Source organism: Vulpes vulpes, chromosome 2 (genome assembly GCF_048418805.1).
Source record: "Vulpes vulpes isolate BD-2025 chromosome 2, VulVul3, whole genome shotgun sequence".
NCBI classification, from domain to species: Eukaryota; Metazoa; Chordata; class Mammalia; order Carnivora; family Canidae; genus Vulpes; species Vulpes vulpes.
The window spans coordinates 66006762-66033307 of NC_132781.1; the positions used below are offsets into that span (position 1 = coordinate 66006762).

General features: G+C 35.9%; 1 protein-coding gene across 1 annotated transcript in view; it reads left to right on the forward strand.

Moving 5' to 3' along the window:
* Nucleotides 1–7124: 7124 nt before the first annotated feature.
* LOC112923651 (transmembrane protease serine 11D) overlaps nucleotides 7125–26546 on the forward strand; it is a gene marked incomplete at its 5' end in the record, with an annotated part of 30469 nt that continues 11047 nt past the window's right edge. Inside the window, 5 exons of the mRNA XM_026003492.2 lie at nucleotides 7125–7248; nucleotides 9159–9277; nucleotides 18066–18133; nucleotides 22120–22277; nucleotides 25925–25963. Of these exons, the coding sequence (XP_025859277.2) occupies nucleotides 7125–7248; nucleotides 9159–9277; nucleotides 18066–18133; nucleotides 22120–22277; nucleotides 25925–25963 (508 nt within the window). The remainder of the gene's footprint in view (nucleotides 7249–9158; nucleotides 9278–18065; nucleotides 18134–22119; nucleotides 22278–25924; nucleotides 25964–26546) is intronic.

A 26546-nucleotide genomic window follows, 5' to 3' on the forward strand; every position in this document is an offset into this window, starting at 1 on the left:
CTTTGTGAGAAGAATTTGAATCCTGGATTGGCTTTTCCTATACGTAGAAGTTTCCAGAACTTCAACACACCACTTCAGGTCTGCTATATACATACAGTTGTGAAGTTTGTGCAATGCACAAAATTGCATGGCTCAGGGGAAGATTGGAAGCTGAGAAGGAAGGAGCCTATGCTTCTTGCCAAGTTGTCTATCCCAGAGGGTAGCTGCATGCAGCCCAAGGAGCACCCTTTTATAATTGTCTCTGTCTCCCAGAAAAGCTGCCTTTTCCTAATTCTCACCAAAGTATTACATAAGTTAGCTCAGGTCCCTGACTACTTGAGCAGCCTCTGTATCCTCAGAAAGTATAAGGTGATTTTAAACTTATTTAAAAACTACTCAAGATAAAAAATAAACTGGCACATAAGTCCCTAAATTAAAAGAAAGTCACATAGTACATTCCAAAGGCATACACACATAAAGTGGTGTGGGTTTGTGATTCAAGGGTAAGATTCTAATCTTCCATACGAACCTAGAGTTTTCAGAATGCACCATGGTTTAATAAAATAAATATATTCAAGAAGTCTTAAAACTGTGGCACTGACTCTGCCACCATGCAATCAGAATAATCCTCGTGTCTCTCTTTCCTTTTACACTGGACTTGAGTTTACCAAGAAGAAAAAAACTTAAGAAAAATGTTGGACTAGATCAGTGAAAATTTGCTGGAAAGAGGAGCAGGGGATCCTTTTCTCCCATCCCAAATTAAAGCAGAAAATCTATTCCATTTAATGTGTTTTCCATTGTTGAGCTTCTAAACAAGACCTTGTTTAAACACAGTGTTTCTCAACTGAAAAAAGTTAATATACTGAATTAGGTAGTCTCTACTTCCTGCCTAGTGGTAAACATCTAGAGTTAATGAAATGGACTAAAATAAACTAAGTCCCTTTACTTTGGACTATTTCTCATAGTCTTCATAACTCCAATGTATAATGTAACATAAACACACACATATTCAAACATATGTGTTTGAATATCCTGTAACATAAGGTCTACAGCAGTATTTTTGAACCTTCCATTTCCTTGCATCAACAATAAGGTAGAGTGATAGAAATGAATAACAACAACAACATAATTAACAGAAAAATCTCTTCCCATTTGATGTGGACATTTGCAGTTTGAGCTTGACAGACCTGGATTCACATTCCAGCTCATCACTTACTAGCTGAGTAAGTAAGCTTCTATTTCAACATCTGTAAACTAAGCTTATTTACAAGGATTAAATTAAATGATGTAGAAAAACTCAACACAGTACATGGCAAGCACTCATTAGATGGCAGAGATTATTCTCCAGTCTATATTTTGTCAGTATTTAAAACAAAAATGCACATTATATAATCCTATATAAAGTTCCTCCAAATTATAGTCAAATTTTTTAAACCCTTCTCTAAATTGTCATTCATCGATTTTTTCATAAATAATTCCTGATGTGGACTCTGTAATGGGTGTTGTGCTAGGGATGGGATATGTCCTGACAGACAAGATATATGTCTACTCTTCATGAGTTAGAGCCTAGAGGCAGGTGCAATAAGGACTAGAATAGAGAAATTCACTGGGCAGTATGAGATCGGATGAGGGAAAGCTCTGGGAGAAGAAGGTATCTACCTGGAGGGAAAAGAAAGATGGTTGAATTACCTTAAGAACAAAATGGGAATCTAGCACACAGTTGAGGCATAAGATTTTCTAGGCAAAGGGTCATCACATACAGAAGTGGCTGTCTCATTTGGGCTGGCTGGGGTTAAGAAGGGGATATGGCAGGAGCTGAAGCTGCACAGGGGACTGTGAAGGGCTTTCAGTGGCATGTGGAAGGTTTAGATGACATCCTGAGGATCTGACAAGCTATACAGATAAATGTCAAGTGAGGCAGGGAAAGGGGAGAGTGTCCAAACTTAAGATGTAAATTCAAACAACTCAGGAAGGATTTGAAAAGTTGATTAGAATGAAATAAAAATCTTGAATTCAATCTAGATTCCTCTTTTTCCCATATTTCATAAGGGAATCATCAGCAAATCCTTTAGGGCTAAATTAAAAATATATACAAATTAGACATTTCTCACCACCTCCCCTACCACCATGCTTTCTAAACTACTATTATTTCTCACCTCAATTACTGAATGACCTGTCATCCCCCTCTTCATCCCATCACCCAGTGTTCCTATTAGAGAAATAGATCTGATGTCACTCTTTTGCTCAAAACCCTCAAAGACTTTTCATTTCACTCAGAAGGCAGACCAAAGCCCTTACATGCAAAGCCCTAAAAGATCTGCCCCACCTGCTAACTCCTATTCCCATCTTTCTGACCTTATCTCTCTTTCATGCTCACCACCTCTACCTTGTTCATTCTACCCCAGTCCAGCTGCACCCCCCCCTTGCTGTTTCTCAAATTTACCAAGCAAGCTCCTGGCTCAGCACCTATTCTTACTTCTGCTGAAATCATTCATCTCCTGGTATCTTCATAGCTTGCTAACTCACCTGCTTCTGGTCTTTATTCAAATGTCACCTTCTCAGCGTGGCCTTTCTTGGCCACTCTACCTAAATTTTCAGCACCATATACAAACTTCCTTTCCCACCTCTATGCTTTTTCCCCTTATTTTATTTATCTTATTCATTCCTTCTCCCTTCACCCTTAGGACTGCTATGTTTGTCTGTTTCTTTTCATGATATTCCAGTTCCTAGAACATTGAAGTCACTCACCAAATGCCTCTTGTGTTAACTGATTAATGACAGTAATAATGACTGAGTTAATGGAAGAAGGGAGACCGGTTAAGAGGCATTTCAAGTAATATAAGTCCAAGTGATAACAGTCAAAATTAAGAATAAAATAGAGGGCATAGGCAAAAAAGATTTAAGTATAAGATAAAAACTGTGTGTGACCTCTTGAATGTGATAAGTGACCAGGAGGGATCAGGTGCAGCTAATTCCTAGCTCTCCAACTTAGGGCACCAGGTAGATGGTAGTGACATTCATCAATTTTAGAAATAGTAGGGAGTGTGGTGCTGGAAGAAAAGTTCAGTTTCAGAATGGGTTTCTTTCTTTTTTTCTTTTTTTTCCTTAGATTCTACTTTACTAGGTAAAACTCAGAAACTAACAACCAATTCACAGCCCCTCATCTCCTTCCCTTTAAAGAAAGAAGCTCCCCAGAGACATACAGGCTGTGGTTTGGGTATGAACCACCACCTCTAGGTTTCATACTTGGGCAGCCCATGGCCTGGTGGTCAGGCCTCCAGACCCAAAGCTCTCAGGCAATAGAGAAAGCAAAAGGAAGCTCTCATTTCAGAGACAATGAAGCTGTCTCACCTTTCTTTCCCCCTACACACAGTGTCTCCTCACACCTACAACCTAAATAAAAATAGCAGAGGACAATGCATGAGTGTGAGATATACACTCATAAACACAACATACACACACACAGCTTCCTTTCAGCCCAAGAGCTGCAAAATCCCTCTCTGGAGGGAGGACAATTGGAAACACCAATCAAGGCTTGGTGATCAAGTGACAGTTGGAATCCTCTGAGACTGGTAAATATCCAGGGAGAAAATATCTCACCTTCATCCCATTCCCAGACCTCTCACATTTTGGGAAGTTGTAAAGCATCCATAAGATGTCTGGTGGTGACTGGCAATGATGGCATGGAGCTCAAAGAAAGAGTTCTGGGCTGAGGATCTATCCTAGGAAATGTTATCCTATAAAGTGCTTCCTAAAACCATGGTCTTTAACTGGGATTATCAAGGAAGAATGCTTCCCAGGAGAAGATGACTATGGACCAAATCTTGATTACTATGATACTTGAAATCTTACTTAAAAGGACACAAAATTGTCTATAAGTCTATAAGGTGGTACATTGCAAATTCTTGCTTTATATACATACCGTATGCATTTGAATTTGCAATTACCCTGTCACTGTTTTCCTCCATTCTTGCAGATAATGGAAACGATTGCCAATGGCTCTATTAATCCATAGCCCTATATCAGTTATAACTATGTGTCAATGGCAAAGATTAATTAATATTCCTAAATAACTTTGATATATTAATATTTTTCTTTCAAATTAAAATTAAATGAACAATTATTTTATTGCACACTTGCTATGTGTAAGACAGAGTCCTAGCACTCAGTGGATGTTGATCACTTTTGCTTCCCCCAAATGAAGTCAAAAGAGATAGGAGAGTCCCAAAGCTTTCCTGTCTTCCGTAGTGTGAGGGAGGTCTTGTCTGTGAAAGGAAGTGCATGTGCTTTGATTTAGAACAACCTAGTTTCAGTTCTCAGCTCTGCCACTCCTGAGTAATTTTGAGTTATTTACTCTCTGAGCCTTAGTTTCCCTATCCCCAAAACAGGGATCCTAATACCTGCTTTACAATTGTGAAGACTGGCGATATACATGTTCAATGCCTGATGCTTAGACTCTCAAAGGTATTGAATAAATTTTCCCACATTGTTAACTTTTCCAAGTCAATAAATGAAAGTGAAAGAGAAGGAGAAGCTGGTTAAACATGTTATAACTGAATTATTTGTTTTACTTTGTTCAAACACAAGCACTAAAAATCTCACTGATCAAGAACCAGCTTTGAAAGCAAAGTATTTTCTTGCACAGATTTCCATCGCATCGAGTCAAAATTCAGTGTTTGCAAACATTTATCTCTAATAGTCAACAAAGTAAATATTGCACACAACGTAGTTTGCGTTAGCATAAGCTTTGTCATCAACCACATACAGACGTTCAATGACAAGTTGCGCTACCAACAAGAGAGTAGATAATTCTTCAGCTGTTTCTACGGGGTGGAACATCCCATTCTTATGCAATTAATTATGGCATGTGAGATTAAGGTGATTTGAGCTACACACCCATTGTTTATTGAGTCATATGTCTCATGATGCTTTTTTAGTCATTGAGTTTAAGGTGTTTTCCATGAACTGAAGCAAAGTCGGCGCTAAAGTCATTCCCATGGGAGCCTCATCCAAGCTAACACAGCATATGCTGACTCTAGCCTTTGGTTTTTGTTTTCGGCCTCCAGCTTACTCCTTGTTTGTCAGCACTTCTCCACACTCATAAATCTTGACACATTAGTTCATTTCCGGTTGAGGAAAAGGATCAATCAGTTTGGAAATTATTCAGGCTTTGGGGTTTACCCTGGACCCCAATTCTGTCTCCTTTTGGCTCTGCCACTACTCAGCACCCACTAACATTTACTGACATAATAAATGCCAAACACTGTGCATTTGTGATTGCATGTCATTGGCTCAGTGACTACATATGGTGACAGATAAGTAAACTGAGTCTCTGGAATCAGCAAAGGTTAAAGTGCCAATTTTTTCCATTTGGAGTTTATCACAGTAGGAGTTTCCAAATGTTGGACTCTGGACAGGTGTCATTAAAGGTCAATTTTCACCAGTATAGCAAAATGAACAAATAAGAGCAATATAGTAAAAAGATATAAAGCTAAAGCTAAATCACTCATTTTATGTTAGCCTGAGACTATGTCCTTCCTACTTCACATGAATGACCTTTCACTGATAATGTTTGAGCATGGTCTGTATGTTTAATGTCTTTATTCTCCAAAACTGAAAGTTGGCCAAGTCTAGGTTGGCTTCTAACGATCGCCTGATATGTTACTGGTCCCAGAACCACAGAATACAACGTGCAGGTGGTACATTGCAAAACACCAGGAAGTGCTCTTCTGTAAGTCTGTGAGTTGTGTAGAGCCCAAACAACATCAGGCAACCCTGCTATGGAAACTAAGTGTCTGGGAATCACTGAACCTCAGAGTATTCTCTTAACGCTTACATCAGAATGTTGGCAAAACAGATAGGAAAAATGAAAGACTATATTCTTGCTAAATGTAACTGCTTTTCAGCTATGTTAAGGCTTTATATCTGAAACATGCTCAGAAGTTAACCTATGTAACAAATATTTTTAAATATTATGAATATTTATGAACTGCCTATTTGTGCCAGGCACTCTGCAAAGTGTCAGAAACATAAACATGCATACTGTCTTTCCCCTCAAGAGGCACATGCCCTAGTAGATAACCTATTTAACTAGAAATATATTTCCTAACATAACCTCAATGATCTTCAAGACGGCCTGTGAGGCAGATATTATTAATATCATTTGTCAGAATAGGAAAGTCTCAGATAAATGACAACATGATCCCTAAGCAAAGAAGTGATAAAACAGAAATTCACACTGCCCTTCTGGTTACCTCCCCAGTGCAAGTGTATGTGGTTGTGGGGAGGGGGTGAAGAAGATAGGACCTAATAATTACCAGATATTATATTAGCACAAATGTATTGGCTTAGACTGCAGTTGACAAATTCATGGTGGAAAATAATAAATCACACAAATCTGCTATTGGGACAGTTCTAATTCACTTCAGGAGCTTGCTACTCTCCTAGATCTGAACACTTAACCTCTGGTCACACCCCATTTTTAATAATATAGAGAATATGACAGTGAGAAATGCTACGTTCTGAATCCCTCTGCCCCTCTCCCCACCCAGAATGACTCCCCTTCTGTACACTGGTGGAGATGGTGCCCAGTTAAGGGAGATTTATTATAGTAAGTGTCCAACATAGTGTCTTGGAAAGACAATAAAACAGTACAATTAGTTGTTACTCTTGAGAACCTCATCAACTGGCAGAAGAAGGGAAAATAATTGCAAAGCATAGGCCAGATTTACTTATCCTTTCATCAAACTACCAAAATGTCAGCATTTTTGTGCTGGAAAAAATTTTGAAAGAAAAGTCATTAAGGAGAATGTTGTTAGTTCAGGTTCAATTTCAGGATCATATCCTGATCAAGAATCATGTTGTTTCCTATAAATAGAACTATGTTGGGGCACCTGGGTGGCTCAGGAGTTGAGCGTCTGCCTTTGGCTCAGGTCATGATCCCCAGGTCCTGGGATCGAGCCCCTCATCAGGCTCCCTGTGGGGATTATATATTCTCTCATGAATATATAAATAAAATCTTAAAAAAACAAAACAAAACTATATTCAGGCTAAAAGACTTAGGAAGGCAGAAAATGTTCATGAGCACTGAAGTAATGGCTTCTCTGAGTGAAAGGATTAGTCTCTGATCATTTTCTCTTGTTTTAAGGCCAGCACGGGTGCCATCAGGCTCAAGATTCCTGAATCCATATATAGTGTGTTTCGTTGTTGTGGCAGGGGTGGTAATCCTGGCCGTAACCATAGCTCTACTCATCCACTTCCTGGCTTTTGGTAAGTACTTAGAAGACTCAAAGTTCTACTTTTCAAACCAAATAGCTAAATATGTCTTCAGATGAAAAGTCTGGCATTCTCTCTTCTATTGTCACTTTTCTTTCTTAATATAACATAATTGTATGTCTTATATATCCCTAAATATATTTTTATGTCTATATTTTCCTTCAATCAGTACTTTTTTCTCTTTTCTCTCTCTTTTTTTTTTAGCATAATAAACATCATTACCCAGGCAAGAATTATTCTAGCCAAAATAGCCAAAATTTGCCTATTTGTTTTCTCATTTAATATCATTATTTCCTTCTTCATATAATAACCCAATAAAATTGTAAAAGTGATATATTGCAAAGAACTTTAAGTTTCAACATCTAAAAATCTGTTAGTATTTGTTAATTCATGATCTTTCTCCAGATAAAACAATCTTGAGGGGACCATTATGAAAGATAAGAAGTAAAAACAAAATTTAAAAAGAATCTCTTATTATTTCTCTTATTATTATTATAATACAAAAATATAGGACACATGGGCAAGAAACAATATAAAGAATACATGATACCCTGTTTACTCATAATGTTCTTAATATCTCAGTGAATATTCTTTCAGATGTTTTAATGTAGATAAATAAAATCTGTCAAATTCACTAAATAATATATGCTGTAATCTGCTTTTTTCACTTAAAAATGCACTTTGGGGTTAGTTTATTCCAGTTATAATTCTGTAAATCATTAAAATCACATGTGTGAGTATGTGTGTAGGTATATGGGTATGTATAAGTATGGAGAGACAGAACATAATTTATTGTATGTTCTCTTGTAAATCGGCAAAACTGTTTATTTATGTGAAAGTTGAAAAACTCTGGAAGCTATAATAAAATTACCAACGTTAGGAAAACCAGTGATAATGAATAATCTTTTCTGTCATGCTAATTATAAAATTATAGCTCATTTTGATATCAAATCACCTGAGGTTGACTACATCTAAGGTGAATTACAGAGGCATGAAACCTCAAATTTCCAATAAATTAATGAATTTTCACTCTTAATGGCACTATATTATCAACACAGGTGGAGGAGTCTAGGTTAATGCTCTTCAGAATGTGTCCCAGTGACCATTCATTGCCCTCAAAAGACTTGTCCTTCCACCACAAAGGACTATATTACCCTTCCACCAGGCTCTCCAGCTCTTTCCCCTGATTGAGGTAATTCTCTGCATAAATTATACATATGAATGATCAAAAGAAAGCAGAGATTTTTCCTGGGACAGATTAAATTACATCCATGTTCATAACGTTTCTAAGATGTATACAGCGTGTTTTGGAAATGTTTACTTTCTTCACATGGCTGAATATGTCCTCTGGAAGGCTTATTTTTGGTAAAAACAATTCACACTGGACAACCAATCTGTTATCTTGTTCAAAGGCTTATTTTCTAGCTTAGTCTAAAAAACTAAGGACAAGCCATCAATTCCTCTACAACGATAATTATTTGAAATAATTTTTTAAAACTATTCAGAATTCCTTTGGGTTATTCCTTAGTGATAAATGAATAATAGCATATTATAGACATTCATTAATACTTCTTGAATGAATAAATCAGCAATCATAAATCTCCCTAAAACATAGTAAAAATGAAAATTATGATACATCTCAGCAGTTTAATTTCACAAATAATGCTGCTCTCGTTTTCTTACATCCTTACATCCTTACATCTTACATCCTTACATTTCTTAAATCTGTCAGTTTTTCAAAAAACTGAAAGAAAATAATTTTATTATAGCTACATTTCTAATAAGTTTGGGGCTTTCTCTAAGAGAACCAAATTTTTTTAATTGTGTAATATAGCATCCCGTAACCCAGAGTAAATTAAAGTACTTAGTGGTGAGACTGACTCTGCCTTTTCTTTGTTTTCCAGATCAAAAGTCTTACTTTTACCATAGCAGTTTTCAAATCCTAAATGTCCAATATAGTAATCAATTAAATTCACCAGGGACACAAGAATACAGGACTTTGAGTGGAAGAATTGAATCTCTGGTAAGTTAATATTTGTCTTTGCTCTTTATTCCATCATAAAACAAATTTGATAATAAATCTAATATTTTGTGATCTATTTGTGATTACTAAATGCTCTGCATATTTTAATTCCCTGTATAGTAAAAGATGTGTTTCTTTGGGCTTTTTCCAAGTTAACTTTCTAGTATAGTGGTTCTTTACATTTTTTAAGTTATAAGTGAAAAGCATTAGAAAACTCTTGGGTAAATTCTTATTTTATATGATTATGACTTCAAAGGCTGGAAGTCTGCTGTTTGTTCAAGTTGAGCATTTATGACTAATCTCCTTGAAATTGCCTTTTTAATTCTTTCCATTTTGCCTTCTTTCCTTTTTTCTTGTCCAATTAAATACACAGGTAGCAGGTGTTAACAGACATGTTTGCATGTCAACAATAACATAGTTTAGACAACATCTTACTCTGGTTCAATGATAGGCATAGAAAATATGCAAAGCTAGGTCAGGCTTTCACTTGAAAAGGACTGCCAGGAAACCCCACAAGTGGACCTTTTGCATTCATTTATGACCATGGACTAGAGTCTGGTCTTTAACCCACAGAGTCAGAGTTGACCAATCTCAAGGCTGCTTACTTACCTTTTTAAAGAGTCCTAAGAATACAAATTAATCCAATGGCTCTAAAACTTTAGCATGTAACAGAGTCACCTGTCAGGCTTGTCAAAACACGGATTTCTGGGTCCTGATGTCAGAGCTTGCTGATTCAATAGGTAGGTCTAGGGTGGATCCAAAAATTTGCATTTCTAAGTTCCCAGGTGATACCTGGTGCTAATGGTCCAAGGACCACACTTTAGGAACCACTAAGTTAATCTATAATGAGAACTCTATGGCTGAAGGACTGAATCATTGGCTTGTCTAACACATTTTCCCCCAGAGGCAAACTTCGCTGGAAGCCAAGTTATGAAACAACTGCTTAGTTAGCATGGGATTAGACCAAATGAAGTTAGGTATATCATTTAAATGTTTAATGAGATCAGAATAAGTAGCTGAATCAGTGATTTGGGGAGAGACTCTATGACAGTTCCTAAGATGTTCCTTGTTTTCGAGAACCTTGACATTTTGCAGAGTACTGCAAGTGGCCTTTTTTTCCCCAATATTTTCTCTTGTTTAGAGTGGAGTTACAGGTTTTGGGGAGGGAAGAAGACCAAAGAGGAAAAGTATCATTTTCATTCCATCACATGAAGGGGGTTCATTACACTGTCAGTATATGACTTATCACTGTTGACTTGATCACCCAGCTGAAGCAGTGTTCATCAGGTTTCAACATTGTAAATTTATTCCCTCCCTTTTCCATATCATACTCTTTAGAAGGAAGACACTATGTCTAATCCACACATAAGGAGTTAGAAGAGTGGAGAGCTATGCTCTGAATATTTGAAGACTATTTAAAATTCTTCTATTTGTATATTCTCTCCATATATTTATTCAATCACTTGCTTATATCAAATTTAGTGGCCTAATGCATTTTTAAGATTAATTTTTAGACTAAACTCCAGAAGTGCTCCAGTTCACATTCTCAACAGCAGTACATAGGTATACACAGGTATGCTTATTTCCCCACAGCATTAATATGATGCAGCATTGTAAATCATTTTAATGGTTGCTAATCCAATAGGTGAGAATTGCCTGGTCATGACCTTTCCCATTTTCTTCTGGAGCTCTTGTCTATTTTATGTGGATTTGGAAAAATAAAAAACTTATCCTTACTAGAATATCAAAGCTGCCTATCATTCAAATTGCATATATTTCTCTAATAATATGATTTGACTCTCAATCTTGTTTATATTGTAGGTTTTTCTAAATGTTAAACATTTAATTTTTTGTATAGCCAAATTATCAATCTTTTTTATGATTTCTCACTTTTGTATCAAGCTAAAAATGGCTTTCTCCACTCTAAATTCTCTTTAAAATATTCACCTTCGTTTTCTTTTTATAGTTTTATTATTTCAGTTTTTATAGTTTTATCTTTTATTCATCTGTAATTTACTTTGCAGTAGGGCAGAGATCCAGCTTTATTCCCAAAATACCTAGGTGGTAGCACCAAAACAGTGTGTTAAATAGTGCAATGGATTTGTCAGGCCACCTTTATTATACACTAAATTGCTCCTTTTCTTTTTTCTGTACTTTTTCTTCATTGATTAGTCTTTGCCTGTACCAGTACGATGCTATTTCGAGTACTGTGGTTTTACAATATATCTAAACATCTGGCAGAGAAAGATTTCCCTCGAAATATTTATCCTTCTGTGAAAACACTTTGAACATTAAAAACACTATATGAAAAAAAACACTATATGAATTATACTCTAATGCAGTGTTAATTTACAGTTTACAAGGCACTTTCTAACCTCCAGTTTACAACAGCCACATGAATTAACAAATCATTTTTATAGATGGGTAAAGTAAAGGTTGTGAGATGAGGAAACAGGTCAGTCAAGTGAAGAGTAGTAGAACCAGAATTCAAACCAAGGTCTCCTGACTCCAAATCCAAGGATCACACCATTTCCCAATGGTAACATGAGTACCATCATTATCCTTGTCCCACAGACAACATTGTTATACTTAATAAGCAGAAGAGTCTCAGAACATTCTATTACATTAAGCAATTCACATGTATTTTCTAGCTCTGTTTACTCATCAGTGAAATAAAATCATTAGACCAGATGATTTTTATAGTACATTCTAACATAAAAAGTCTATGATTTTGTGACTTTCAAGCATAATATTCATTCATCTGTTTTTTCCTATCCTGCCTCTCCAGCCACTCCTCTGTGTCCTTACAGGATCACCCTCCTGTACACTAATATTCAATGTTGAAATTCCCCAAGGCTTTGTTTGACCTTGCTCTTCTCTCCAGTCACACTTTTGTATCTTTAGATGATCTCATCCATGAATATTACCTCAACCAATACTTATCTAATGACTCACTTGGTCTCAAGCCCAGATTTTTCTTCTCTACTTCAGACCTTTTCACCCAACTGTCAGCTTAATATCTCTACCTGGCTGTTGTTGTTTTTAAATCTCAAATATATTATGTCTCATAATCAAACTCATGTTCTCCCCACATCATAGTAGCCTTCTTCCAATAGCCCTGTTCCCATAAGGACAACAACATTTATTCACTTTTCCAAACCAAAAACCTAGAATTCATCTTTGACTTACTGTCCTCTATCATTCTAAATATTCAATCTATTACCAACCCTTGTGAGTTTTATCCCCTCTATGTCCCTCATATCCATTCATTTCTCTTCATACCTAACACCATGCTCTTCCAAAGCCATCACTTCTACTCTCAAGTACTAAAATAGCACAACTGGAACACATGGGTGGCCTGGATTCTGGAGTCTGGTGGCCTCTGGTGATCCTGGAATCCCAGGATCAAGTCCCAATCAAGCTCCCTGCATGGAGCCTGCTTCTCCCTCTACCTGTATCTCTGCCTCTCTCTCTCTCTCTCTCTCTGTGTGTGTGTGTGTGTGTGTGTGTGTCTATGGATAAATAAATAAATTTTTTAAAAAAATAAAAATAAATAAAATAGCACAACTAATTTGCATAATTTCTTCCCTAATGTTGAATTTCCATATGCAGCAAAAGAAATTATTCTTGGGGCACCTGAGTGGCACAGTCAGTTAAGTGTCTGACTCTTGGTTTCAGCTCAGGTCATGATCTCAAAGTCTTGAGATCAGGCCCTACATCAGGCTCCACTCAGCAGTAGAGTCTGCTTGAGATTCTCTCTCCCTCTCCCTCTGCCCTTCCCCACCATGCTCCTCTCTCTCTCTTTCTCTCTCTAAAATAAGTAAATCTTTTACAAAAAAAGAAATTATTCTCAAACTGCAAATCTAACTATATTATCCTTTTTTTAAAAACACTTCACTGACTGCCACTATTTATGTTAAAGGCCAAAATCTTTACACACTAACAAGACCTGCATGGTCTGGCCTTTCTGTCACCCTAGCCTCCTTGCTCTCCATGCTATTGTTGCACTGGCCTTCTTTCATTCCTAAAACAACCTGTGTGTTCCCATCTCAGGACTTTGCATGAACCACTGACTTCATCTGTGAGGCTTTTCCTTCCTCTTTAATTAGCTGACTGATTCTTCCTAAAAATCTCAACTCCATAAGCATTTCCTCTGAGGAATCTCTCTAATCTCATTGGTTGGATCAAATGGCTCTATAATATTATTGTACTTATAATTTATTCAAATGTGAATAATAACTTGATTGGTACTTGTCTGCCCCCCTTAAATATAAGCTCCATAATGACAAAGACCGTTTATTTTCTATCACCATTGTATCCCAGTGCTTTATAGAAGGGATGTGCAGTGCAGGAAGTGCTCAAAAACTGTTGTTGAATGAGTGAAAAAAAGAACAAGGTCATCTAGAAATAATGAAAGAAACTGTTTGCAAAATACATGTGTCAAAACTATGAGTACATTCTGATTGGATGGGTCTTTCTAAGTAAAACAAAAGACTTCAGTTGGGATTCATACCTAGGATCAGCTAAACTGTTGAAACTCTCCTTTGGTATCAGGGGTGTTATTGCAACAAATTCTGCAAACAATTGCCATTTTTTCCAAAATATACCTAATTATAGTTCCATAAACAAACTAGGACATAGGAAGATAAAGAAAACAGTTATCAATTTGAGATTAATCTTATCGCATCACTTAGACCAGCCGGGCTTCTGGATAAAATTCATTTCAGGCACATTCATTTAATGAGCATCGATTGTTACTTAATGCCTAAAAAATAATTTGGTACACACTTGACATTCAAATGTTTTTTGAATGAATAAATAAATGATCCATTCTGTCTTTTGGTTCCTGTGCAAACTCTTAGGGACACAAAATAAAGACATCATTGCAGTTAGGCTCACAGTGGTCTCCAAAATGGTGTTGTGCATTCCAGGAAGAGATTCACAATAATTATGAATACTCAAATAATCAGATATCACTCTACATGTATTTTCCCACAAAGAATATTTTTTAGAAGAAAGGAAGTGCTTTCCTATTATTTAATAAGGGAACTGACACTGGCACCCTTGTTTGGTTTTATGTCACCTGCTCCCACACAATGTGCGCAAAGGTATTTTGAGAGAAGAGGGAAAGAGCAGTGACACAGCAGAACTGACCAAGTTTCAGTATATTTATGTTCTCTGAATAGATTTCAATCATGTGCAGTTTCAACTAGATTTAAAGATTTTATTACCTAGTTTTAAAAGTAAACTGAATCAACAAGGAAAACAGAAAATCCTGCAAAACGCAAATTTTGAAACCCACAATTTGGAGATAATTCTAATATGCACGGACAGTAGTGAACCAGGAAGAGAACAGAAACATAATGACAGAACTGACACTTTACTGCTCCTGACTAGAGCCAAATTACCGGGTGAAGCAATACCTTTCCTTGAAGACACATACACACATGTACACATCCTGTTTCTTCATGGTGTAAGTCAAAGAAATTAGCCACATTTTACATAAAACTCATACCATGGAGAGAAGACTGAAAACATGTTTAGCAATGAGTCCATTATTAGGGTTTTGGATTTTCTTCTGTCTTACTGAAAATGATGCATGTTTTCTATGAAACTGCTTAGACGTACACACATAAAAATTAGCAGAGGAGAAGGATTAACAATCATGTTTGGTTGATTTGGAACACATTTCTTTAAAAACATATAATATGAAACACATTTTATTTGGTTTGCAAGGATAACCAGTTGACCTCAGGGAAGATGGAAAGTCACTTGCTGAATTTCAAGAAAACTTTTGCACAATGTGTGGGATGGACTGACAGCTTTGTGTCATTATTTATTAAGTCCTGCAGGTGATGTACTTTATGCATATGAGCCACATAATTCTGTGGAAACTTCTTCAGAACTTCAAACCAAGTATTTAAATTAAACTTAGAATCATAACTTTGAATCATTTTATCACAAAGTGTTTCAAAAATTAAAAATTCTATCCAGTCACATTAACAGGGAAAATATTATTATTAAATATAAATGGAATACAATTCCTTAATGTTTGTTCTATAACTCAGCCTTTTTAATTTCTAATTTTGTCAATGTTTTATAATATATATTGTCAGCAGTACAGTATTATTACATGTATATAATTTATAAATAAATAATAGATGTTTTGGCTACTCATGCCAAAATGCTTTACCCATAGGAATGCATAATCAAAAATATTTAGAGACCACTGTAGTAACAGATCATATTGCTACATATTTTATCTTTTCTTGAAAACTGAGCTTTCTAGATCTTCTGGCTAAACAGAAAAGAAAGTGGTAACTGGAGAGTGGTTGAAATCACAAAACAACATTATTTCTATTATTCAGCTCATGAATAGTAACAACAGAATTATAGGTATTAAGGAAGAAGACACTGAAAATAAGGTGCTTTATTTTTATGGGTAGCTAATAAGATCTTTTTTCTCTAAGGATGAAAACGTGTGATAATTACAAACTTTCTGTATGTAATGTTTTACCTTTTAATGACTAGTCTACTAACAAACTCAATGATTCACTTTGTTGGACCTTAAATAATCAACACCTTACTTCAATTCTTATCAACTATGAATATTACTGAAGTATGGTAGTTCTATTACATACTAGAATCCCAAGATAGAATTATCACCCTCAATCAGGAGGGAAATATAAAATATTTCTTTTTTTCCATTGTGTCCTTGACTTTTGTCCAAGGTAATGAAAGTGTTAATAGTGCAGATGACAAAATCAAAGAAGTGTGAAAGTGAACTTGTTTTACCCTTTGAACAGTAATAATTTTGAAAAAAGGGAAAAGGCTAAGTGTTGACTGTAAAGCTCACTAAAAGCAGGTGCATGGTCTTTGGAAGTTGTAGTAGTTAACTGTGTACAGATAATTTTTTTAATACACTTTTGACTGTACTTTTTTAAAGATTTTATTTATTTATGTATTCATGAGAGACACAGAGAGAAAGGCAGGGAGCAGGCAAAGGGAGAAGCAGGCTCCCTACAGGGGCAGCCCGATGTGGGACTCCATCCTAGGACCCCAGGAACACAACCTACGCCAAAGGCAGATGCTCGACCACTGAGCCACCCAGGTGCCCCTTTTGACTATACTTTTACAGATGGAAAAACTGAGAGGAAGAAAGGTTACAAGGCTCATTTAAGTTCTCATAGCAAGCTAACTTATCTCTGTGTTCTTCATCAGCTTCCTTTTTCACTATCCTATTGGAATTCTCTTCAGTCATCTGCTTACTGATTTTCTACCAAACATTTGATAATTTCTAATGAAAGTGTCAATAACATTCCACTCTGGGAAATATAAAATCTTATCCATGGTCCTCTTCTTTTATCCTTGTGTCTTGAAATCAACCAATGAATCAACTTGCTTTCTTTATGTTGCTTATTATCTTAGTCTTCACTAAAGTTTTCCACATAACAAAAATGTCATAATTGAGGTGGATTTTTTACTTTGGTCCAATCTAACCTGTGCAGGTGCAATGCAAAGCTATGAATTAAAAAATAATCACAGGAAACATTTATCCAAATTTTAGCAATTCTTTCGCTTTAAGTCAGTTCCTTTAACTTCTGTTAAAATCAAGTAAAATTAAAGTTAAATCATTTTATTAAGATACCTCCTGTAATATACTATATTAATAAACATATTAAAACCCATTCTTTTAGTTAACTGGAATATAGTTCACCAAATAACAACAACCATTAATTCTAGATCATAGAATTTGGGGAGAGTGGTTTTTTTTTTTTTTTTTGCTTTCTTCTTAACACTTACTAGTATTTCCAAAATTTTTAATAAAGAAACATGAGCTATTTCCATAAAGCCAACAGTCTCATTACTCTTTAAAATGTTCAAACCCTCTGAAAAGAAAGAAAATTATCATTTTGTCGAACAACTGGTTGGTCTGATACCAGCCTATAGGAACAGATATTTTAAAACATACGATGTGGTGTAATAGAGATTGCATAAACATTACAATCTCAAGAAGGATTGGTGTCAGATCCTGGTTTAATGTAACATTCAGTATACTACTTAATTTCCATGTCCACCTCTCCCTTGTTTCTGCCTTACCATATAAGCTGGTGGAATCTGCTCCCTTAAGAGAAAACCTCAGTACCTCTGACTGACCCTGCATCATGAGAGAACCATTCCAGTCACAGAACAGCCCCTAGTTCACTGCAAAGCTGAGCTTTATAACTCAAGAGCACCATCCTTGCTGGGACTGAAAAATGATTCAGGGAAATGGTTAAGGTTAGGTAAGGAAATTACCAACTGATGTTAAAAATAATCTCTGATGTTTAGATATTAGTCAGAATTATCAAGGAAAAAACTGCCCTTTGCATCTTGTGCCCCTTTTCATCACTCATTTTATTCTGGTTTTACCCACTTAAAAACAGTGGTTGGGGAATCACACAAATATAAGTTGTATCATGGACTCCCCTAGTGCGGGCTTGGCACCTACCCGAACACTCATGGGGAGAGCCACCAAGTAAAACATCTGATGTTGAGATGACTTCTAGTGAAGGCACATCTTGTCCATTATCATCTTTGTATCATAGATAAGGAAACAGGCATTGCATCAGAGGGCTGCATCACCAGCCTAAATCAATCTCATGTGTTCTGAGATGGAATTGAACTGAACTGAAAACTCTAGTCCCTATTCCTCATTAACTTAAGCCCTATGTTGCACGGTTGGGAGGAAGAAGGAAGGGGAAGAACAACTGAAACTATGAAGAGGTCTTTTCCTTTCTTTCTACAGATTACTAAAACATTCAGAGAATCAAATTTAAGAAATCAGTTCATCAGAGCTCATGTTGTCAAACTGAGGTAAGTGGAACTACATAAAATATATATGAGTTTAGATACAATTTGGCCCATTTGACTTGTTCACAACGTGGATAATAAATGACACATTCATGCAATTTGTCACAATATTATGAAAGTAGTATCCTGGGCAGCTTAAAAAACAATGCCAAAAGCAAAACAAAACATGCCACATATGATCTAATTACCAATGTAGATACACATCTCATTTCAATTCTTGATAGGAAAGGTAGAAAGGTTAAAGAGAGTCAGGTGAAGGTATGGTAGCAAGGGCATCTTACTGTATAAATCCAGTGGATCCCATTTACAATACAGTGTAGGTAAACAGTTGCGCAATGCTCTGGTCATGGGCATATTCATACAAGATCAGAAGTCTATGACCAACATCAAGCTTTTTGGTTTGTATCTGCATGGAATGCTATAATATAAAGGACACTGTGGCCAAAGCCAAGCATGTTTTGCATGAATTAATAATAAGGGGAGTAGCAGTAGTTATTTGACATTCGTGCCTTAGTTGAATGTGTACCTATCTGTGTGATGTGATGAGACAGGCCCTCTCAACTAAAATACCAACCCTCCCACAAATGCCTCAAATGCTCACATTACCCAATCCTTCAAATAAGCAGTGTCCTTTGGAAGAGAGGTATTTCTCAAATAACACCACTACAAGAAAATCAACATTTCTTATTTTTGTAGAATCACTTAGTAAGTCCCAGGAACATGAACATCTGGTCAGATAAATTTTGTTAAGAAATGAGTGGAGAAGGAAGAATCCATGGGAAGAGTATTTATCAAAATGAATTTCAGTCAGTTCAGGGCACATTCGCCTTAGCACTTTCTTGTGAAAATTTCTGTACTGGCCACCAGCTCTCAAAATCCATAGGACAGATGAATCATCTTCATTTCCCTCTCCACCTTCCCACCTACTGCTCAATCCCTTACAATCTCACTTCTTACCACAAAATGCTAATTACCTTTGCCAAGTTCAACAAGCTCCAGGTCACAAGCTCCAAACAAACTATACTAGTCTTCTATTTGGCCCTCTCAATGGCATTTGATACTGTTGTAAATTATTTTCAATCATCCTTGAAATAGTAGCACTTTGGGGTTTCTATGACCCTACATACCTCTATTTTTCCTTACCTCTCCATTTACTCCTCAATTTTCTTCACTAGCTCTAATTCCTTCTCTGCACATCCTTCAAATATTGTTGGATATCACCCTGTGCTATAAACCTCTCGTCCTCTCAGTTTACATTCTCTTTTCAGCGACTTCATTGCCCTTTATACGTTCTATATGTTTATTCTCAAAGTTGTATTTCTGGGCCAGTCCTCTCTTCTCATCTCTAGACATGCTTGTACATAGCCACTACTTGACGTCATCATACAGATATCTCACAGTCAGCTCAGCTTTACTGTATCCAGACCTGAACCTATCATCTCTCCCCAACCAAATGTTGTTCTTCTACTTGCCTACCTCCATCAGTGGCATCACCTTCAATCTACTTGCTCAAGAAAGAAATATGCAAGTCATTTTTAATTTCTCCTCCCCCTCAATCATCTAATCTTTCAATTCTATTTCCTAATGTCAATTCTATTTGCCTAAATGTCTCTAAGACCCATAACTTTTCTTCCAATAGTGCCCTCAACCATCTCTTTCCTGGACTATAAATAGTCTCCCTAATGAGTCTCCTTTCCCCTAGTCTTGCTCCACTCATTCTACACAGCAGCCAGAAAGACTTTGTGAAACAAAATTCTAAACATATTATTCCCTTAATTAAAATCCTTTTCTTGGCCACTTTCTTGCAATATGTCAAATATTATATATAAATATAATATATGTATATCAAAGATACATGTATTCTTGATATATATAATGTGTGTGTATATATATATATATGTAACAAAGCTTACTGAATCTTCCTTTATCTGACTTCCTCTTACCATCTCCTTCTATGGGCTTATCTTTCACTACCCTCCATCTAGACTAGTCTCAGTTTCACTAGACTTCACTCAGTTCTTCATTATGCCTAACCTCAAGAGCAGTTTTCAATATTTTATTTTCAATATTTATGTATCCTTATAGGTTATACATTTCTCCTAAAACAGAAACACAGCTAGTTATATTTTCTAATGCATTCTGATCATCTTTGCCTTATTTTAGTGATTATTCTTAAAATTTAAATGAGAGTTGGCCTAATCCACTATCCTTCTTCCAAATAATAGAGGGAATTTTGAACTCTTGTTCATGCTATTATGAATGATGTTTTAGTTCAATCCTACTTGTAATGACCTCAAATTAGTCATTGTAATGATACATTACCAGTTTACTATTTTCTTTGCTCCCTATTTCTTACTCTACCTCCTGGGTTCAATCTCCTTCTTACTGAATTACTTCCTTTACATATTTTCACACGAATCCATGTACCTTTAAGTATCCTTTTTGTTTTGCTTTGATGGTGGTTATGCAATTCCAAAACTTTCATGCAGCTAGGCTCATGATCATGAATTATCAGGAGAATCTTCTTTTTTCTGTCTAGACCTGGAACTGTGAGATACATAAACTTTTTTTTTTATGATATGATGAGCACATTTTTTTCTTTCCAATCCATGCTCTCACTTTTAGTTCTCTGAGAATCCTGGTCTTATTTAGAAACCTCACGTTCATCTCCCTAATTAGTGCTAGCCCAGAGCCTCCTCTCCAGCATACATGTAAATGTACATGTACATTGTACATGTACATTGTACATTGTACATGTACATTGTACAATACATGTACAGCTCAAGTCTGTTGGACATTCCAGTGATTGCTACATAATATTCATGTTTTTTTATGTTTGGTCTTCCAAGATTTCTCTTACTTTAATGTGAGCTTAGTTCTATATTTCAAATGACATTTATTACATTTTATTGAGCATTTCTGGTTATTTTATATGGAGAAGTTTTTAAAAACTATTTAGGCTTTCATGTTGCTAGAAATGCAAGCTGTAATTATTTCTTCAGTGTCTGCTCCTTTATCTAAACTCCAAAATCCATGAGAATGGCAACTGTGAATCTTGGTAATAGGTAATTTTTGAAACTAAGAACAGTGCCTAGTACAAGAAGGTGGCTATTTAACATTTGCTAAGTAAATATTAAATTAATATCTGGAATGAGTTTTATTATAGAAATGACAATTGAGAGGAGAGGAAGAGACCTAGAATAAATAGTAGGAACAAACTTATCTAATGCACATTTTCAGAAAATATAATGGCTAATGTTAGGTGGAAGAAATTATTTACATGGTAATTTTCATGTAAGGAGGTGGAAATTATATCGATTTATGATAATCATAGCCTTTAGTCAAATTACTAAGGTTCACTGTGGAGAATATCTGTGGCTATCTGACAGTTAAAATTTTAACATATGACTGCAAAAGTTAAATTTTGCTTTTGTAGCCACATTACACACTTAGGTACTAGAAAATTAACCTGATCCTTTAAATCACATAATTTGGAACCTCTTCTCTTTAGAGTTTTTTTTAATGAGATAATGTTTTCTTTTTTTAAAAAAGATTTGTGAAGTCTAATAATAGCTAACAATTATTCACTTACTGTATGCTATGTACTCTTCCCAAAAGTTTTGCATGTATTAATTCACATAACATTCATTACAATTTATTTTAATGTGAAGAGACTCAGATACAGAAAGATTAAGGAACAAATAACTTACCAAAGTTGAACAGTAAATGGCAGATTTGATATTCAACCTCTGGTGTTCCGACTTCAAAGCCATCTATACTGCATGGTGGGTAGTATACTATGCTCTGAAATCAAATATTTGTGGAATAGCATTGTGATATATCAGTAAGTATGCAAACACTGTTATATGAATCTGTTCTAAAGTCAAATTCCCCAAGTAAATTTTTTAATGTTTAATCAATAAGTATATATAAACAGAATAGCAGAAAATTATAATTATTTATTTTTTTAATATATTTATGGTTTTTAGGCAAGAAGGTAATGGTGTGATAGCAGATGTTGTCATGAAATTTAAATTCACTAGAAATAACAATGGAGCATTGATGAAAAGCAGAATTAAGTCTGTTTTACACCAAATGCTGAATAATTCTGGAAACTTGGAAATAAGCCCTTCAACTGACATAACATGCAAGTACCATTTTTATATGCCATTTTATACCAAAATATCAACTTAACCAGGTATAATTTAGGTTTTAATTTAATGAAACTGACCTTTTATTTCCTTGAAATTAACCTTTATGAAAACAATATATTATAAAGGTAGACATAATGCATAGTTCTCCAAAATAAAACATTCTAAAGTTTAAAGAATCATTTAGTATTCATATAGTAAATTTTATTAGCTAAAAATTATTTAGTAATTTTCCATCTCAACACTCCTTATGAGAGATGTTGTTGCCAGATGTTCAATCTGTAGATATGCCATAGAAATGGTAACTAGCTGCTCAAGATCAGAGAACAATTTTTTTAAAGAACACTTATTTTAATAAATGTCTATTTCAATTTTTCTACAGTAGAATAAATACTTGTCTTTATGACCGTAGATACATAAGGCTGTTGGGTAGCATTCAGAATCACCACAACAATCAGAGAACAATTTAACTGCCACTCCACCTCATCCAGAACACAGAATGCAATTGGAAGGTATCTGATAAATATTTGTAGAATAAAGAAGAAAATTAGATTTAGCGACATCCCTAACTCCTCTCTGAAAATATCTGTAACTCTGCTTGTCTTAAGTCTATTTCCACTTTTTTCCCCACCCCTATTGCTACCTGTTTGGTCCAAGTCAACATAATTTCTGACTTGAACTACTGCAGTAGCCTCTATACTATTCTTTTTAATATTTTCTTGGCCCCTTCCAAAATACTGTCCACATACTGATCAAGGAAATATTTTAAAACATAATTTCAATATTACTTAAAAGCTTCCCATGACTTCCCACAAATAAAATAAGCAAACAAAAAAATACCTGTAACTAGGATACCAAATTTCCTGGCTTACCTGGGACAGTCCGAGTTCATGCCAATTGTCCAAGAACCATTATTAATATTGATCCCTTGGTGTCCTGGCTCGACACTAAATGATATGACCATCTGTTCTAAAGCACTGCATTGTCTGGTTCATACCTGACCCTTCAGCTACTTATTATACCACTTACCATTCTTCCTCATTCACCATAATACGGTCACACTTTCATTTTTTTCCACCTGCCAAACTCCTCTCCTTCCTGCCTCAGGGCTTTTGCATACATTGTTCCAGTTTCCTTTTAAAAAAAAAATATTTATTTATTTATTTATTTATTTATTTTAGGGAGAGAGAGAAAGCAAGAGAGAAAGATAAGCAGGAGAGAGGGAGAAGCAGTCTCCCCACTGAGCAGGGAGCCTGACACAGGGCTCAATCCCTGAACCCTCAGATCATGATTTGAGCCAAAGGCAGACACTTAACCATCCAGGAGTCCCCATTGTTACAGTTTCTTATGATACTCACTAGATCACCCCCTTGAATCCATAGGTCTTATCTGAATCACAGCTTTCTAACGTAAGCCTTTTCAAACTTCCATTACTCGATTATTTATCTGTGTCACTGACGTCTTCATTTTCCTTCATAACATTCGTCACAATCGAAACCACAAAACATTTTGTGTGATTTTTGTATTGTTTGTCTTCATCCTACTCTGTAAGCTTCCTGAAGGCAAGGATAGTCTGTCCTGTTCATCCTAATAACCTTCTACTACCCAGTATCTAACATAAAATAGATACTCCATTAATATTTCTTGCATGACTAAAAAAAAGACTTAATATGTGCATAAAATTTAAAGACTCTCCTCCAACTTTGTCAGGCACTGCTATCTTAATAAACCATGATTCCCTCATAGTAAGCTCAACATTAAAGGATTTTGGTAGCCCCCACGCTGGACTGGTATACAATCAGTATACGCCTGTGACAGCTACACTAACTGTTAAGATATTGAAATGTTTTCCTATGTGTTGACAAACCACCACTGCACTAGGCCCACAGAGGTGTCGTCCCAGGCTCTTCAAATCCTCCCATCCCTACCCTGGACTCCCAGCTCATCCCCCGTAACTGAAGAGTTAATGATTAGCATAGCTAGGACTTCCAAGACACTGCTCTAGCTCCAAGGTTTGTTGTGTCCTTTCTGACTGGCTAATGCTCATCCATTACAGTTTGCTTAATCCTCAGAACAATCATTTCTTATACTTTTATTGTTCCCACTCAAAAAAGAAGAGAATTACCCAGGGTTATACAATCAGCATGTAGGGAAGGTAGGATTTGAACTCAAGTCTCTCTTATCCAAAGAACAAAAAGGGGTGGTCAGTTCTTTCCTGCCTCTAAAAGGATGCTCTGGCTCCTCTGACACTCACAAAGTGATATAATTCCCAAACCCTGTGACAATTTTGGCAGCAATTAAGTTTGGATAAACTGATTTTAGAGAGCATGAAAACTTGTCTGAGATGTTTTACGTTTATTTTATGGGAAATAAGCTGATTTCTCATTAAAAAGTTTTCAAGCAAGGAAATGTCTGACATACATTTTTTAGAAAAAACAGCCTGCCAAAGTAGAGATAGACATACTGAAAAGTACAAAAGTTGAGGCAGGGAATTCAGATTGAAAGTTATTGTAATTAGCATAGATGTCAAATGATGAAAGTATGAATTAAAGTTATAGCCAGGGGGATGGAGAGAATGGGATGCACCTAATTCAGGGGTTTGTTAAAGGCTAGAAGGTACAAAATCTGAAAAAACAATAAGAGGTGAAGATGACAGGAAGGGAAGAATTAGAGACTGTTTCAGATTTCTAGCCACCGGTAGAAGTGGGATCATTTCCTAAAGGAGGAAATATAACATAAGTAGCACATTTGAGGTAAATTTGGTCACGTTGAGTTTGAGATGGCTGTAGGACGTGCAAAGAAAGCAGCTCTGTAAGCAGACCTTAAATTGGAATAGACAGACCTTTACTATCTGCTAAACATTTTTTCTGTCTGGGCCCTCCCACCATTTCCCTTTTGCTGCACTTGCACTGCTCTGCTGACTTGATGATTACACAAGACACCATACATCTCCATACACTTGGACCCACTACACTTTCCACCTGGAATACCTTTTCACTGCTTGTCTGCCTGGAAAGTTCCTTTTAGGTCTTCAAAATGCATCTGAAATGTTTTTCTCACCATGATAACTCAGTGAATCCCTCAGGTAGCATGATAACCCTCTCCCTTTTCCTCTCCACTTAAATTTATTTGAATGAGTCCTTGAATAATTTCTAGCTGTAAATTATGTGAGGGCAGACCTCCTGTGTTTTGCTCACTGTTACATCTGCAGTACCAAAATTAGTATCAGTATTCTTGTACTAAAGTAGTACATACATCTCTATATACCTGCATATATATTCAAGTAAATGAAAATTTAACTTCTCTTATACTGTTTTCCCAACTAAATCGAGTGGCTTGAGGGCAGGAATATCTTTTAAATATCTTTTAAGTATCTTTTAGTGTTTGATGAGAAATTAAAGCACAAACTTTAATATAAATAACAATAAATTGGGGGAATATTGTAAGTGCAGAGATTTCTGGGGCTTATGACTCAGAGGTTCTTTTAGCAGGTCTAGGAAGAAGCCTAGAAATCTGTATCTTATCAGCTCTCTGAGTGATTCTCATGATGGCTGTCTGAGGACTACATTTAAGAAATTAAGGTGAAATAATATACAGTCCTTCTGGTATTGATCTTACTCTCACTTTTTTTTTTTAACACCAGTCATTACTGACCAGGATACAGTAAATATTTTCACTGAAGGTAAGTTTCAAAATTATCTCATAAAAATGGTTTACCAAAATATAAATAGTAAATGTTCAAGTGTTTGCACTGTTTGCCAAGGTAGTTTCTGTTAAGGTGTTATCTTTATTCTCAATTCACTCTTGTGCGCTGCTGTTGAGATAAAACATCACTGATTCCATTGGCCCATGGAGTGATGTTTAGGTTTTCACCTCCTTTTAAAAGGAGGTGGCAGCAGTGGCATTCTGGGTCGAGTCTGACCTCAGGAAAATTTTCGTGGCAGCCTTGGGAACCTTTTCTTACCCTGTTCTATGTTGGCATTTCTATAGACTTGTAAATTATTTTTGGTGATACCATTTATATGGCTTCCCCTAACCACTAGAATAGTCTTCTTTGTTGTTTAGGGTAATTTAGGTTAATTAAAAAGAATAATAGGGATGCCTGGGTGGCTCAGCAGTTAAGCATCTGCCTCCGGCTCAGGCCGTGGTCCTGGAGACCTGGGATTGAGTCCCACATCAGGCTCCCAGCATGGAGCCTACTTCTCCCTCTGCCTGTGTCTCTGCCTTTCTCTCTCTGTGTCTTTCATGAATAAATAAATAAAATT